General features: G+C 38.0%; 1 protein-coding gene across 2 annotated transcripts in view; it reads left to right on the forward strand.

Annotated features, from left to right (window-relative positions):
- LOC128694844 (uncharacterized) overlaps positions 1-15410 on the forward strand; it is a 91636-nt gene extending 76226 nt beyond the window's left edge. For both annotated transcript variants that reach the window (XM_070094291.1, XM_070094290.1), the window contains 4 exons: positions 4235-4486; positions 10784-10911; positions 11430-11624; positions 13898-15410. In XM_070094291.1, the coding sequence (XP_069950392.1) occupies positions 4235-4486; positions 10784-10911; positions 11430-11624; positions 13898-13956 (634 nt within the window). In that variant the 3' untranslated portion in view covers positions 13957-15410. The remainder of the gene's footprint in view (positions 1-4234; positions 4487-10783; positions 10912-11429; positions 11625-13897) is intronic.
- The last annotated feature ends 3130 nt before the right edge of the window (positions 15411-18540 follow it).

Raw genomic sequence — 18540 nt, forward strand, 5'->3', positions numbered from 1 at the left:
AATGCACCTGCTCATCCTCCAAACTTGGATGACCTAATTCTGAACGAGTTTGGGTTCATCACAGTAAAGTTCTTGCCCCCGAATACCACTCCTCTCCTCCAGCCCATGGACCAGCAAGTCATTTCAAACTTTAAAAAACTCTACACCAAAGCAATGTTTGAAAGGTGCTTTAATGTGACCTCAGACACTCACTTGACCCTAAGAGATTTTTGGAAAGAACACTTCAGTATTCTCCATTGCGTAAGCCTTATAGGTAAGGCTTGGGAGGGAGTGACTACCAGGACTTTGAACTCTGCTTGGAGAAAATTGTGGCCAGATTGTGTCCACAAGAGGGATTTTGAAGGGTTTGAGGCAGCCCATGATGAGCCTATGTCAGTTGTGAACTCTATTGTCGCACTGGGGAGTTCCATGGGGTTGGATGTGAGTTTGGAGGATGTGGAAGAGTTGGTGGAGGACCACAACGAAGAGCTAACCACTGAGGAGCTGCAAGAGCTTCAGCAGGAAGAGCAACAGATCGCAGCTCAGAATCTTGCTGCAGAGGAGGAGGAAGAGAGATGGAAGAAGGTTCTTTCTTCAGAAATTAAGGAGATTTTTGAAATGTGGGGTAGGATGGAAAGATTTATGGAGAAACATCACCCAAAGAAGGATGTTGCAAGCCATATCGGCAACTTGCACAGTGACAGAGCCTTGGCCCATTTTAGGGAAGTTTTAAAGAGACGCCAGAAACAGAGCTCTTTGGACAGTTTTTTTGCGAGACAGGACTCGAGTGACTCTCAAGGTGGTCCTAGTGGCATTAAGAAACAGAAGAGAAGTAACCCCAGAAAAACAATTGGTACCCGAGGTGTTGATGGAAGGGGATTCCCCTTCCAAACAGTAAATAATCCATTCTGTCTCCTTCTCCAGTCTTCCATACACAAAGAAGAATTGCCAATAAAGGTAAGTGTTATTCTGTTAATGTTTAATTCATCATGTGCCACTGTATTGTTTATGTACTACATCTATATTTCATGTAAAAAAAATTTGTTTTAATATTTCTGGGTGTCAGGAATGGATTAATTGCATTTACATTATTTCTTATGGGGAAAATTGATTCGAAAATCGTCTATTTCGGTAATAGTCCCACTTCCAGGAACGGATTATGGATGATTATTGAGGGACATCTGTACTTTCAAATATTGAAAAAACGTAGATCTACGTTTGGACAGTTTAAGGGTTAAGCATAATGATTAAAGTATAATCTTGCATGGTACCCAAAGTTTAAATTAAAATTCTTCACAAGTCTGTAATGTTCAGATGTGGCATTTTAAAACTAAATGCTACTAAAACAAACTTAGTTACTGAGGCACAAAATGCAATATAGAAGTTTTGGAAATTTGTGAAGCCACTAGCATTGCACCTAGCAGTGACAGGAATGGTGTAGGAAGTTAGATTCTTCACTTAACCCTTTAACTTTCATTGAAATAATTACGGAATTTGGATGTACTTTTAGTATGTTATAGATAGGCCATTTTTAAGTCATTTTACTTCTACGAATTTTTCCTTAACTTTTGTAGCTTTTTTACATGATTTTTTTAAAATCCAACGAGTCCTCATTCTACTGAAGAATGATTGGTAACTATTTAGTATATGGTAGTAAAGAACCACTAAATGGTGTGTATGGTAATTAATTTCTTTCAGATTTAAAGCAGAATACAGTAGAGCCCAGCTTTGTGGCGTTTTGCCTTACAGCGTTCCGCTAACACGGGGATTTCAAATTATGACCAAAATTTGCTATACGGCAAGCGGTCTTTCAAATGCAGTGCGCCCCACTCAGTTTGTTTACATTCTCTGTGAGCACATGTCTATTATGTCCAGAACTTTTCCAAAATTTCAAGTGTTTTAAAGTTATTGCATATTTTATTTGTACTCTGATAATTATACTTGTGTACCTGTACCTAAATATATTTACGCACTGTGCTGGCATGCAGGTACACATTAAAATCACTAAGAGTGTGTCTACTCTTAACACCTTAATAATACATGTAATCTCTTGGGTGCATTAAATGTCGTATATTATGCTAATATAGACATTTCTGTTAATCCATCTATGAAAATTTTTTTTAAATTATATAATAAACACACTACGTAACATATAAGCCTGATACATACACCCACAGTATAAAAATTTACATAAATGTAATACACCTACCATCCGACTTATGACCGAGTTCGGTTCCGAGAAACCGGTCATAAGTCGAAATGGACATAAGTCGAACTTCACTACTGAATATCAATATCACATTTTTGCAATGACTTTATTTTATTGTTTTATTATGGTATTTCATGTTTTAATTTACTTATGCTGTTAATACTGTATTTTATACTGTAAGGTTTAGGATAAACACTGTGTACAACACAAATAGTTGTTTATTTCCCAGAAATTTGGCAAAAAAAAACATGGTCGTAAGTCGAGTAGTCGTAAGCCGAGCAGGTCGTAAGTCAGATGGTAGGTGTATTTGTTTACCAAGCGGTTGGAAGAATTAAGTTTTCTCTAGTCAAACGCCAGTAACTTCACTAGAAATTTATTACTTTCATATGCCTTCACTGTCTATAGCTACTCACAACCCTTGTGGGTTTAGCACTTCTTTTTTATTATGATTATAATAATAACTTGTAATAATACGTAATTTGTAAAAATTTGTCAGAACATCATCATTCTTAAAAATTACATGAGAATGAAAGTGTTGGTCTTTATTTATTCTACTGTACCACTGTGGAGACAACTTGTACACAGTGTAAGGTGTTTGTAGGAATGTTTATGTAAGTAATGAGTGTACTGTGTATGAATTTTATCACTCTAGGGAACTTTAAGCATTGTAGTATATTATGTGTAGGTGAGGTGGACAGGATGGCTACCACACCTGACTTCTTACATTAAATACTACTCATCTTTAGCCCTACATTAAGACTACAAATATTTTGAGGTCATTGATGAATGTACTGTGTGTGTATTTTATTTTTTATTGTTTTTTAATGCCTCATTCTATTGCTAACTTAATACATGTTAGTGTAAACTTGTTGTCTGGCATTTATATGCATTTATAAGTGGAAAAAATATGGCGTTCTGCTTTCTGGCAGTAGCCTGGAGCCTAACCTGCAGTAGAAGTGGGGCCCTGCTGTAATTCTCTAAAGTGGCTGTTCTGTGGCTTTGTTTTGCAGATTTGGGCTTAATTTGTTTATTTCTTTAAATATTGTTCCAGTGATGTTAGTGATACATGTAAGAAATTGTATTTCAAGAAAGGGCTTTAGGCAGAAAATCCAGTGAGTACTTTTTGATCAAAATCCTTTAGTTGGTCTTCACTTTAGGGGTTGTACATAGTTTAAAAAAAAAAATTGTCATTGTAGAAACAGAGCAAATTCCTTGTAAAGAATGAATAAAAGCATTTGGCAAATTTAAATTGCAGTACTGTCAGTTTGTAAGGAGCACTGCATTTGGAGCTACTGTAATATATACTATAAAACATTCACCAAATATGGATTAGAAATACAGTTAAGAGTATAGTCTGCATAAACAGAATTGAACAGTTCTTTCATAAATTGAGAAAAATTAAACAATAATTACAGAGTAGTCAATTGCACCCCTGCTGATCACATAGTTGAACTTACACTATTACATTCAGCATGATTTTAATAACACAGTAATTAAAAGGGCTGCACAACACACACTAACAGGCTGGACAGAAGGCATGTGTCACACTGTATATATCTGATGGTAACATGACCTTTTGATATTCCTGACCTAACTGAGCTAGGCTGTCAGGCTTGCTCCTGGCATGGCACTACAAAATATTCTTTCTTTCTTTCAACACACCGGCCGTATCCCACCGAGGCGGGGTGGCCCAAAAGGAAAAACAAAAGTTTCTCCTTTTACATTTAGTAATATATACAGGAGAAGGGGTTACTAGCTCCTTGCTCCCGGCATTTTAGTCGCCTCTTACAACGCGCATGACTTACGGAGGAAGAATTCTGTTCCACTTCCCCATGGAGGACTACAAAATATATGTACAGGTATTATATATGATTATATTCTGATTTTATTTATTTTTTTTTGTGGATTGTATTGTTTCTTTCTCAAAGTAATTTTTGCTTAGTAGCTTTCATTGAACTGCTGCTTCAAAAATATTAGTTGTATTCCTGTATTGTTTATTGTGCTGAGCGTATATCTTTAGGTAAATAGTGACATTCATATTACCAGATCTCCACTGGCTTTGGCTCAGGTACAACCTAGCCCTGAGGTACCAAAGATTGTTGAAGATAGAGAAGGTGTTCGTTCAACTGTGGACCGCATCAAAGTGAAGCTCAATGATACTATCACTACTGCAAAGGACAAAGTTAAAGATAAAGTAGGTGTTGAGACTATAAAAAACAAAATAAAAGAAAAAGTTAAAGACAAAGCAAAAGAAAAGGCAGCCAAAAAATTGGACCCAACGGGTGGGCATATAAAGTCGTAAGTGTGATAATTCTTCCGTTTTGGGTGCTGCAACTTTAAATGCTTTAGAAATGGATAATATTTTTAAATCATTGAAGGGTGCACAAGTTTTCACTGAGCAAACCAGTATGCTTCCATACTTAGCATGTCTTTCATGACAGTGAACTGTTGATGCCTGCTCTTGCTATCTGGTGAAAATATCTGGTAGTACTCTGTATGGTAAAATGGCTTGCTCTTACAAGACTAATATATGATAGCATTACTTGTATTTATATTGCAAATATTGGGACTTTTGGGTTCTGACTACACACTGTAAGTTAATATGCAAAGATATCTTACCGTCCCTCTCAAAGCCGAGAACCTGTCTGGTCAGATTAGCGATATTTATGTTCATTTTATTTTAACTGTAAATATTAAAAAGCTATATATGAAATTAGCTTGAAATTTATTTGATAAAACATGGCGTCCGAAACCATCTGAACATTACTTTCAGCAATTTGTTCTCCAGAATGAAAGTAAACACAGTTACTACTAATTGCTAACAAGAAGGTGGTAGGGCAAGACAAGATAGAATCCTGTACCAGGAGCTAGTGGTTAATAAGTTGTCAAACTAGTTTTGATATTTACAACAGAGTCCTTCAGCACTGAGTTGCCTTTCTGTGGTGACTGGGTTTAAGTGGCCCATGTACCTGACTAAGTAGTGTATTTGCTTACAAATTAATAATTTTTTTATATAATTTGGCTATGAAAAACTTTCTGGTTTGAATTAGTTGATAATTTAACAGCAAGTTAGTTGAAGACACCTTTGTTATTACAGGAATAAAGCTATGTTCATGGTGTTTTGACTTGCATTTATTTTTAAGTTAGTGATTGCAGTGTGCACACAACCTTGTGACTTTCTCCTGCAACCTTCCAATATTTGAATAGTCTAATATTTTTAATTTTTTCTCTTCCTGTTGTTGGTCCCTCAAAATCCTCTAAAATATATCTGGTTTTTCATATCTATTTATACTTCAGACACTGTCACTTTAAATTGCTGAGATGTGATGAACTTGTACATGTGAAGGGGGCCTCTTGAAAAGTGTCACCCTTCTCTCCCTTGGTGCTCATCCATTTTAAAAATTCAAAAATGACCTAAAAAAAAATTTGCTTCCAGGTGATTGAGAATTATGGCCTTGTCCAGATCTCCCATTGCTCTTGCCAGTTGAAGTACTGTTGATGGCTTTTCCACCTGAAGGGGATTGTATACCATTTATTTAACAGTTCAGAGACTTGATGAATGGTTTTGAAAACCGACAAGTTGAAGAATTGAGACACTTATGCAACACATGGGAATCTTTATTGAAGAAACGTTTTGCCACACAGTGGCTTCATCAGTCCAATACAAAGTAGAAATTGGTAAGGAGAGTAGAAGTTTGAGGTAATCAGTCCCTCAACCTGGAATCGATGTGTTCAGTCCATCACTCTTGTCCATCACTTCCTACAAGAGTGATGGACTGAACACACCGATTCCAGGTTGAGGGACTGATTACCTCAAACTTCTACTCTCCTTACCAATTTCTACTTTGTATTGGACTGATGAAGCCACTGTGTGGCGAAACGTTTCTTCAATAAAGATTCCCATGTGTTGCATAAGTGTCTCAATTCTTCAGTTCAGAGATTCTTGCTTCTGACTCGAACAGTCCTTTTGGGTACTATGGTAAATGTTCAATTGAAGCAGTATGTGTATTTTCGATCATACCGATTTCTTTTTCTCTCTATTTTAGTGCAGGTATGCGTGTTAATTTGTTACATTAATTTTGCATTTAGTAACTATTTTTGCAAAAGTGTTTTTCAAACAGTAAATAGGCCTTGGAGATACCTAGATTAATTACTGGGTGTCAAGTGCTTGGCTCAGAAATGTATTTTACACATTCATAACCATGTTCAAGGAAGTAATGACCTGGCATTTAGCAGATAAAATCAGATTTTATGCTACATGAGATGTAGATTGGACATGAGGAATCATTTTAGCCCTTTCAGGGTCCAGAGGCCAAATTTCAAAGGGTGCACCAGTGTCCAAGAATTTTCAAAAGAAAAATTTGTTATTCTTTCTTATGAAATGGTAGAGAATCTTTTTCTGAAGGTAATAAAACATAGTACAAAATTTGATGGAAAATTGACGAAATTATGCTCTCGTGAATTTTGACGTGTCAGCGATATTTATGAATCGGCAATTTTGCCGACTTTGACTCCCATTTTAGGCCAATTACATTATTCCAGTGAACCAAATTCTTAGCTATTTCACTAGTATTACTTCTATTCTATCGATTGAGCACAAGAAATCGCCCAGTCAACTGTTTCAACTACAAAATAAAGTGATCGGAAATTGGTAATTTGGCCAATTTAACACAAAGTTCAAAATATTCCAATTTCAAAATAGGGTCCAGAATAAACAGTGCAGGCATTCCTGGCATTAAACTAACATTTCCTCTGCTCATTAGTTATGTTTTCAGGCTTTACAAATTAATTCCATTTTGATTTTTTATTCACATGATGAATTTTTATTCAAACCAAAAAATAGAAGGTTTACTGTGTTGCAATATTGTAATGATTGTATAAATATCATCATCACATTTGTGAATGTTTATTAGATCCACCAGCTGGCGTGTATTAGACGTGTGAGGTCGTTTGTTTACTCTTGAACATCGACAAAAATTGAACATTTCTGCTACTTTGAGCTCGGTTTCAAGCCATTTCCAGTACTAAAACCAATCAAAATCATCTCCATTTCTGTAATATATCTTCCATTCTATCAAATGAGACCAAGAAATCACAAATAAAACTATGAAAAACATACGAAAAAACACTGCAAAGTTGCTGTTGTAATCGAAAATCGCGGTCTCGGTTTTTTTTCTCATTATACACTGTGTGCTGCAGGATTTGTTTTATGTGGTGCACACATACCACATAGATGTACAGGTCTCCCTCAACATTCACGTTTTCAGCTTTTGCGGGCTTCACACATTCGCGAATTCCCAACTGCCAAATTCCCAGCCACCAAATTCCCAGCCGCCAAATCATATTCAAGTTTCCCGCCACCTGCGAGTCCCTACTACCCTCCCTCCAACCCCCGCAACTGGCAGCCAGCCCTCCCACCACTCAGTGTGGTGAGTGTTTTGTTTGTTCATTTGCTATTAAACTACAGTATAAATAATGTAAACACATTCATGACTGCATATTGGAATGGCTATTTGAACAGGTATTAGACGGTGACATCATGTGTTTACTCTTGAACACAGCAAAGAATCAAACATTTCTGCTACTGCTAATAATAACAATAGTAATAATAATAATAATACGATGTAATTGAAGGAAATTGTACAAAAATACGAGGGAGTGGTTGACACATCGTCAGTGTGACTTTGTTTATGCTGGAGTGAACATTAGTCTCCGTGCTCTTCCAAACATTTCACAATAATTCATTGTTTGGTGCTTGTAGATTGAGTGTGACTGGAGTGGTAGAGGCAGCGATATTTACTAACATATCACTGCCTCTATCACTGCCTCTATCACTGCCTCTATCACTGCCTCTATCACTGTCTCTATCACTGTCTCTATCACTGTCTCTATCACTGTCTCTATCACTGTCTCTATCACTGTCTCTATCACTGTCTCTATCACTGTCTCTATCACTGTCTCTATCACTGTCTCTATCACTGTCTCTATCACTGTCTCTATCACTGTCTCTATCACTGTCTCTATCACTGTCTCTATCACTGTCTCTATCACTGTCTCTATCACTGTCTCTATCACTGTCTCTATCACTGTCTCTATCACTGTCTCTATCACTGTCTCTATCACTGTCTCTATCACTGTCTCTATCACTGTCTCTATCACTGTCTCTATCACTGTCTCTATCACTGTCTCTATCACTGTCTCTATCACTGTCTCTACCACTGTCTCTACCACTGTCTCTACCACTGTCTCTACCACTGTCTCTACCACTGTCTCTACCACTGTCTCTACCACTGTCTCTACCACTGTCTCTACCACTGTCTCTACCACTGTCTCTACCACTGTCTCTACCACTGTCTCTACCACTGTCTCTACCACTGTCTCTACCACTGTCTCTACCACTGTCTCTACCACTGTCTCTACCACTGTCTCTACCACTGTCTCTACCACTGTCTCTACCACTGTCTCTACCACTGTCTCTACCACTGTCTCTACCACTGCCTCTACCACTGCCTCTACCACTGCCTCTACCACTGCCTCTACCACTGCCTCTACCACTGCCTCTACCACTGCCTCTACCACTGCCTCTACCACTGCCTCAACCGCTGAATTATTGTGAAATGTTTGGAAGAGCAGGGAGACTAATGTTCACTCCAGCATAAACAAAGCCACACTGACGATGTGTCAACCACTCCCTCGTATTTATGTACAATTTCCTTCTTCAATTATATCGTATTATTATTTATTATTATTATTATTATTATTATTATTATTATTATTATTGTTATTATTGTTATTATTGTTATTATTGTTATTATTGTTATTATTGTTATTATTGTTATTATTGTTATTATTGTTATTATTGTTATTATTGTTATTATTGTTATTATTGTTATTATTGTTATTATTGTTATTATTGTTATTATTGTTACTATTGTTACTATTGTTGTTATTAGCAGTAGCAGAAATGTTTGATTCTTTGCTGTGTTCAAGAGTAAACACATGATGTCACCGTCCAATACCTGTTCAAATAGCCATTCCAATATGCAGTCATGAATGTGTTTACATTATTTATACTGTAGTTTAATAGCAAATAATGAACAAACAAAACACTCGCCACACTGAGTGGTGGGAGGGCTGGCTGCCAGTTGTGGGGGTCGGAGGGAGGGTAGTAGGGACTGGCATTGGTTGAGGAAGTGGTGGAGTCTGTGGTATTTAATAACATACATGTTATTAAAGCATAACATGTATATATTTAGTACAACTTACGACGTTTTCATGTATTTTATGATTGTTCATGGTTCAACAAGTTAAGCAGTATTGTATTATATTTCCCTACAATATATTGGGGCACCAGACATTCACGGTTTTTCAACATTCGCGAGGCTCTTGATCCCCTAACCCTCGCGAATGTTGAGGGACACCTGTATTCTCTCATATCTAGGCCCAAATTTACCACTCGCAGCTTATCAGAGTGAGCTGAGCTCATGGCGTAGATCTACGGTTTGGACCCTGAACATAAAGCCATAGATCTACAGGACGGACCCTGAAAGGGTTAATATTTTTGTTGTAGTTCAGCATACTACAGTATATTTAAATTTCAAAATCATTTTGTGTGAGAGTTAGTTTGTAGCCAATGTTGTGTTTTTTTCTTATTAGGACAATGAATGATGTCTGATCCATAATGGTTAAAGTCTAAGATTGAGAGATTTATTACATGCAAACAGACTGAGATAGACTTGAATGCAGTGCTGTATAAATTTGCTTTAATAAGCTTTTCATTGTTGAAAAATATATATTTGCACCCAGTAACTTTCATTACATAAATGGGTACTGTAAACTCATTTATTTCCATAATAGTTGCCCTCTTTTCTTGCCATAATTATACTAAATTGCATGGTAAATGAAGCTTAATTGCATTGCATGAAGACATGTGGTACATGGCTTGAAAAAACAATGGTAGGTTTCCTTATTAGGATTAATTTTTGCTGTGGAATGTCCAATTGTATAACATTCTGAATAGATATTACAAACTTCTGTTAAAAAAAAACCCATTGGACATGTTAAAAATTTAATGAAAATATGGTATTGTATATGACAAGCATGTAAGGTAGAGAATTACTTAGAATTTGTTTTATTTTCTTAAGAAGATTCTTAATGAAAATGCACTACTCAGCCTTCAAAATCTTATTTTCCAAATTTGAAAGAATTGTATGTACATACAGCACAGTGCAAATAAGAATATAATTCACAAGTGCAACTCTCCAGTAGTGGGTTGAGGATCAAGCCTTCACCAGTCCTAGCTCTAAGTAGCCCACAAAAGTTTAAGGTTTACTATATGGAAGGTTATGAGAGTGGATTTACATTTTAACATTTAAATGTAATTTTTTTACTTTTATTTATTATAAGTTTTAACCTGTGTCCAAAGTGGTTTTCCATTTTAGAACTGTACATTATTGTAGTATAGTATATAATTAATCTCTGTTACAAGAATTACTATATAGTATTTTTAAACACCTCCATTAATACAAATGTCCCTTACTGATTTTTACAACGTTTACATGAATAATATAGTTATACAATTTCTATTCCTTTCAGACTTCCTGTGATTCTTGGGGTAATTGGTGCACTGATATTAGGCTTGGTAGTGATCTGCATTGTTTGCTGCTGCTGTTGTCCATTCTGTCTCCTCCACAAACATCGCAACCAAGGAACAGTTCATCAGCGTAAGTGTTTCTTGATAGAACATAATGCTAGCTTCATCCCATTCATTTACCTTACCTTTACCAAGTTTTGAAAGTTTACTCTTGGAGCCTGACCATGGGCCAGGCTCATCTGTTGCTAGCATGGTCAGTCAGGCTGTTGCTGCTGGAGGCCCACTTCCTCGCATATCCATTATAGCCTGGTTGATCTGGCACCTGGAGTGTTCTTAGAGAGGGTTTCAGGGATTAGTGCCCCTGCGGCCTGGTCTGTGACCAGGCCTCATGGTGGACTAGAGCCTGATCAACCAGGCTATTACTGTTGGCATCACGCAAACTGACGTACGAACCACAGCCCGGCTAGTCAGGTACTGACTGGTGAAGATACTTGTCCAGTTTTCTCTTGATGTCTACACTTGTGCCAACAGTTTTTGTGCTATCATCTGGTAAGATGTTGAATAATCTGGGGTATTGTATTCCTTGCGTTCTCATTTTACACTTAGTATCTCATTAGTGTGGAGTATTAACAATTATCATTTTCACAGCAAAACCTGAAGCCTCAGTGATGCAGCCACTTCAGGGGCAACCTCAGGCATACCCAGCACAACCAGGGTATACTGCTCAACCAGGGTATCCCCCTCAACAAGGGTATCCTCCTCAGCCAGGATACCCACCACAGCCAGGCTATCCTCAACCACAGGCATACCCAGCACAACCCTATCCTCCAGCAGGTTACCCAAGTAAGAATGTAAATTATTTTCAGCTGATACCGATACTTTGCCTATATTTTTTATTTGTAAAATTATAATGACTTCAGTGTACAGTGGACCTTCAATTATCAGCAGTTCCGGATGTCGGCCATTTCATTTTTCTCCCACTTTTTTGGTCGAAATTCTATCCCATTTATCGGCCGTTATTTTGGAGATCAGTCGTATTGGACGCATAATAAATCACTCTTGAGCACATTAAACGTCTTATTTTAGATTAATATAGACATTTTCATTAATCCATCAAAATTGTATAAGAAACACGTTACATAGCATATAAACATGCAATGTTTGTATGCTGTTGAGTGGAGTCGGGTGGAGAGTAAACATTACGTTTCCTCTGATTCAGCGTTAGAGAAAACTGTGAATCTGGCGTCTTGCCCAGTAACTGCCCTTCAAATGCATTTGTTTACAATTCTCAGCATGAATTATTCATTACTTCTCCCTTTGTTTATGATACCAAAAGGTAGTTGTTAGAAATGATTAAACTCGGTGAACCTGGTAATAATATAGCTGTGTAGTGTAATAATAATATGGCTGTGTATTGTAGCCCCCCCCCCCTGGGCTACACTTCACAGAGGGGAGAGGGAGTTGGGGATTCCCAACTCCCTCTCCCCTCCTGCCTTCAATACACCAACAAGTCTTTCAATAAAGATATGTAATGTTCATTTATCATTAAAATTTGTGCCTTGCATTTCTCATTGTTTTCTGTACATAAAACTATAGTATTTTTTGTTAATATTTTGAGTGAAACTGATTAATTGGATTTACATTAATTCTTATGGGAAATATTATTTCGGTTTTCGGCCTTTTCCGATCTAGATCGACTTTCTGGAACGGATTATGGCCGATAACCAAGGGTCCACTGGATAAGAGAATGCTTAGTGTGCAATGGATATTAAATAACACAGGAAAGTTAAATATTAAATAACTTAATTTCTTTGGGATGATAGTGTCATTACTTGGCCTGTTGTATTAATTACTAATTTTCCAAGACATTTGTTAGTAGTGTGAGTGCACACACATGTGCATAGGTGCGCACACACGTGCATAGGTGCACACATGCATGCATAGGTGTGCACACGTGCATAGGTGCGCACACGCGTGCATAGGTGCGCACACGCGTGCATAGGTGCGCACACGCGTGCATAGGTGCACACAAGCATGCATAGGTGTGTGCACATGCGTGCATAGGTGTGCGCACACGCATGCATAGGTATGCACATGCGGGCTCCTCACAATTGTGAGGTAGCATGTTAATTTTGATATTTCAAAGAACATGTGTAATATTAATACTATTTTAAAAGTATTGGCTCTCATTTTAGTGATACCACAAAAATGCCAAATACAGTAGGGCCTCCATATCCTCGGGATACACTCCAGGGACCTGCCGCAGATACTAGCAAACTGTATACATATGTCATTTTACATACATACCTATTGTAGGGTTTAATTGATAAATTATGCACATTAAGTGGAGGATTATCATACTTTCACTACTGGGAAGCACTATACCCCCTCTCTTAGGCTCTGAAGAACTTCCATCATCACTACTTTTGCACTCTGAATCTAATATTAAGCAAAATTAAGGGTTATTTTCGGGCCACGGTAAACAGCGGACAACTGAAACTGCGTATGCCGGACCTGGGGATACAAGGCTCCTACTGTACTGATACTTTGGTACATCACAATACTAGATTGGTGTATCTAATACCTGGCTACCTTGAATTTACCTGGAGGATGTTCTGGAGGTCACTGCCTCTGCAGCTCAGTCCTTGACCAGGCCTCCCGATGGATCAAGGCCTAATTAACCAGGCTGTTACTGCTGGCTGCACACACTCCAATGTATGAACCACAGCCCGGCTGGTTGGGTACTGACTTTAGGTATCTGTCCAGCTCTCTTGAAGGTAGCCAGGGGTCTGTTAGTAATTCCCTTTGACTGGCGAGAGGCTGTTGAACAATCTTGGGCCCCAGACACTTATTGTGTTTTCTTAGTGTACCAGTGGCACCCCTACTTTTCATTGGGGGTATGTTGCACTGTCTGCCCAGTCTTTTGCTTTCACAGGGAGTGATTTGTGTGTGTGCAGATTAGGGACTAGTCCCTCTAGGATTTTCCAGGTGTAGATTTTGATGTATCTTTCACTGTGCTCCGGTGAGTACCGATCAATAATGGCCACTGTGTGTGTGTGTGTGATTTATTTTTATTTATTTATGGGTTTCCATTAATATTACTTTTCTTGTTACAGCTGACCAGCCACCTGCCTACTCTGAGAAACAGCTGGCATACAACCCCAACTACCAGTAGTGATGATCATCCTAGCCGTAATGCGCATATTCTGAACTCCTCATTTCCAGGCATTCAGATAGTCTAGTTCTTGTAAATTTAGAAAAATGGGAATGTGTGTTTTTATGCATGTCTTGACGTGTGGTTATCCCACAAATGTAGCTACTGGTACATATCACTTTGAAAGAAATAATCATTTTAAAGAATTTTTATTGGTTTGACAAGAATATTTAATATTGTCATTTAAAAAACATATTCATTCAGATTTTAACCCTTCAAATGCTCAGATTGTCAGTGATCCACCCTAAACTGATCCCTTTTGTCATTCAGCAATGGATATTTTTTTTCTTGCAGTTTTAAATAATTGGGTTGTGTAACTATGCATATCATACACAACTTTCCTGCCAAGCATTCTACGGGTGCAGTAGATCTTTCAACTAATAAGAGATGTTATCTAAGTAGAATTAACAAAATCGTCAGATGGCTTCAGTGGTTGTGTTAATTTCAGTTGGTGTGCACCTTATTAGAATTATTTTTGCAAATATTTACATTTCCTTTGTTGCCATGCAACAAGAGGAAATGTCATCTAGCATACAAACATGACAGAAAAAAAAAGTAAAGTGCTTTTATGATGTACCATTCTGCTCTTTATTGCCACCAGGTTTCCACTGCTTCCAGGCAAAACTGCATATATATATATATCCTGGTTGGCAAGTGGACTTGAGGTAGGAAGGACATTTGTTATACTTAGACATTTTGAAGGGATTTTGATTATGTATTGCATAAGTAAAATGTCTGAGAATTTTTTTAGTAATTAGAGAGTTATTGTCAAGTCATTATGATTCCAGAATTGTTTGGAAAAAGTTTAATGCCATACTTGTACTTTCATACATTTAATTTAGATTTTATAATTTAATTTAGAAAGAAGAAATAAAGGAGTGGTGTCAGTGCAAGTGTTTTTGTAAATGCACTGTATATGAAAGTATAATATGTAAATGAGTTTAAATTCTCTTATCTAAAAATCTAAGTTTCTATTTCCCCACTTCTGTATTTTTACTTCGTGGATAGAAGAAATGTTAGTTTTATGACATACATTTGCAAGTAATTTCCAGATTTGCAGCATTATTTATTTGTCATCTTGCAGAATGGACATGTTTAGGATTGGCTTGCTGTAGGTTGGGGTCCTCTTCTTTCTGCGAATTGTTTACAGTAGTGTTATGATTTTGCAAGCCTTTTGCAGTGTATGGTGAATAATAAATTAATGCAAAAGACTTTTGGGTACAGTTCATTGCTATATTTAAGTGAATGTTTTACATAGTGCTGTTGTTTTCTCTCCTATAATAACTGCACTTTTCCAAAATATTTTGTAAATAACCATTCATGTTTGTTTCTTTGGATGCTTTTAGATCTGCTTTTGCTTAATCCCCTTAATTGAGCACAGTAATTGTATTTTTGTGGAATAAACTCTTTAAACTGAGTTTATTTTGTACACTTGAGTGATAGTAAGGTATTCATCCCCTTTTTTGTTAGATTTACTTTTCACTGGGCTTATTTAATCAGAAAAGGCTCGCTGTTTGTGTGCAAGTATTGACATGTTCTGGTTTGAATTAAAGCATTTAATGCCAATCTTTTTCTTTAAGAGAGAGGAATTTGTTAATAAATAACTTTATGCAGTAAGATGGCCAGTCAAAGACCCAAGTTTTTATACTTGTTTAGATGTGCAGTGATATACAGTTGACTGTCAATTAAGATAGTAGTTTCATTCTTGAAAATGGCATCTGATAAAAAGTCTAAAAAAAAGAATTGGAGAACATCTGGGAAATAATAAGGTTATATTCATTGGACCTTCCCAAAACTGGCATTTTTCTTTTTTCCAACTTGTAAAAAAAGAAAAAGATAATGTAATTATAGTTTGTTCTCATGCAGTATTATATTTAATACATTGCTTAAGGCTACAGATATTACATAAATAATATTTCTTGCCTTAAATTGTGGTTGCTGGTTTATGTCGATTTTGAAAGAAGTGCAGAGGGATTCCGTGGCTCTACTGGGCTGAGGTGTATGGTTGAGGCTCAGGTACTGTTGTCAATGGAATAATTAGAAATTCTGTAAGGTATCTTTGGTTTTACCCTTTAGTACTTTATACAGTTGATAGTAAGGTATCATGAGCTGCTCTTCAACTTTACCAGTACAGTGGACCCCCGCATAGCGAGCGCCTTGCATAGCGAACAATCCGCATAGCGGACGCTTTGTTCGCTAAAATTTTGCCCCGCATAGTGGACAAAAACCCGCTCAGCGGCCTTCGTCCGAGACGCGTCCAATGTGCGGCCTGAGCCACGCTCACATGTGCCGCCGGTGGCATTGTTTACCAGCCAGCCTCCGCGGTAACATCCAAGCATACAATCGGAACATTTCGTATTATTACAGTGTTTTTGGTGATTTTTTTCTGGAAAATAAGTGACCATGGGCCCCAAGATAGCTTCTAGTGCCAACCCTACAGCAATAAGGGTGAGAATTACTTTGGAGATGAAGAAAAAGATCATTGATAAGTATGAAAGTGGAGTGCTTGTCTCCGAGCTGGCCAGGTTGTATAATAAACCCCAATCAACCATCGCTACTATTGGTGGTACAGCTGCTGCTGCTGCTGTACCACCGTCAGCTGCTGCTGCTGCTGTAGTACCGTCTGCTGCTGCTGTAGCATCGTCTGCTGCTGCTGCTGCTGCTGCTGTAGCATCGTCTGCTGCTGCTGCTGCTGCTGTAGCATCGTCTGCTGGTGCTGTAACATCGTCAGTTGCTGCTGTAGCATCGTCTGCTGCTGCTGCTGCTGCTGCTGTAGCATCGTCTGCTGCTGCTGCTGCTGCTGCTGCTGCTGCTGCTGCTGTAGCATCGTCTGCTGCTGCTGCTGCTGCTGTACCACCGTTGTTGGTGTGGCTTATTGAGAATACCAAGAAACAATTAACCCCAGAGGATTTGCCACCCAGGATAACCCAAAAAAGTCAGTGTCATCGAAGACTGTCTAACTTATTTCCATTGGGGTCCTTAATCTTGTCTCCCAGGATGCAACCCACATCAGTCGACTAACACCCAGGTGAACAGGGAAAATGCCTGGAACTAGTGCTCATATTGGTGAATTTAGAGCCAGCAAAGGTTGGTTTGAGAGATTTAAGAATCGTAGTGACATACACAGTGTGATAAGGCCTGTTCTGGAAGAAAATACCAAACAGGACCTACAGTACTCAGGAGGAAAAGGCATTCCCAGGACAGTGTCTCATCAGTCATTGCTGCATCTTCAATAAAGGTAAGTGTCATTTATTCTTCATTTAGTAGAGTAGTACATGCACAATATATATTGTGCATGTACTACTCTACTTTTGTGCATGTATCCTTCTCTTTGTGTGTAGGAAAATGTCTATTTCATGTGGTAAAATTTTTTTTTTCATACTTTTGGGTGTCTTGCACGGATTAATTTTATTTCCATTATTTCTTATGGGGAAAATTAATTCGCATAGCGAACATTTCGCATAACGGCCAGCCCTCTTGCACGGATTAAGTTCGCTATGCGGGGGTCCACTGTAATATGGAACTGCTCATGTAACTGTTTTTCTTCAGGGTCTTCATCTTCCTCTTTTATCTGCCTCCCTTGTATCTGGGCATTGAGCATTGCAAACATTTCCTTCGAACTTTTGCCTTCATCATCTAAAAGTTGATTCACATAATTATCCTGCGTGTCTTCAGTGTCTTCACCTGGCAAATCTCCTTGCAAGGTGAACAATCTCCTCCACATAGCTCTCAACTGAGGAAAAAACCTGTGAAAGTATTCACCACAATTGGCCATAACTTTTCCCAGCCTGCATTTAATGTTGATTGGGGCACTTCATTCCATACACTTATGACATAGCTCATGGCATCTGCAGTGTTAAATTTATACCAAAAGTTAGGTGCGTCAAGCTCAGAGTCGGCTTCCATTGCTGTAACGTGGTTCTGGATCATTTTTCATGTGTGGTTACACTTGAATGTCCTAATAATTCCACAGTCTAGTGATTGTATTATTATTTTTACATGTTAATGTATTTCCAACAAAGTCTACTGGCTCATTCGAGGCAGGTCCAGTTCTCCTACCGGCTTAAGCCAACACCCTAACCTAGTCAGGTCAGGTCACATTCACTTATTGAAGGAGCACAGCATCTGACCTAGTAGCACAAGCTAGTCAGGTCCAACTCACACCCATCCACACCCACCCACACCCACTCATGTATTATCTGACCTATTTTTAAAAATATATGTCTTCGCTTCTATGACAGTACTCGGGAGTTGTTCCACTCGTCCATGACTGTTACCAAACCAGTGCTTTCCTATATCCTTCCTGTATCTGAATTTTTCCAACTTAAAGCCATTGCTGCGAGTCCTGTCTAGGCTAGATATTTTTAGCACACTATTTACAGCCCCTGTATTTATTCCTTTTTTCCATTTATACACCTCAGTCATCTCCCCCATAATTCTACGCCTTTCTAGAGAGTACAGATTCAGGGCCCTCAGTGTATCCTCATAGGGAATATTTCTGATACATGGGATCAACTTTGTCATCCTCCTTTGTACATTTTCCAG

This window comes from Cherax quadricarinatus, chromosome 45 (assembly GCF_038502225.1).
Source record: "Cherax quadricarinatus isolate ZL_2023a chromosome 45, ASM3850222v1, whole genome shotgun sequence".
Taxonomy (NCBI): domain Eukaryota; kingdom Metazoa; phylum Arthropoda; class Malacostraca; order Decapoda; family Parastacidae; genus Cherax; species Cherax quadricarinatus.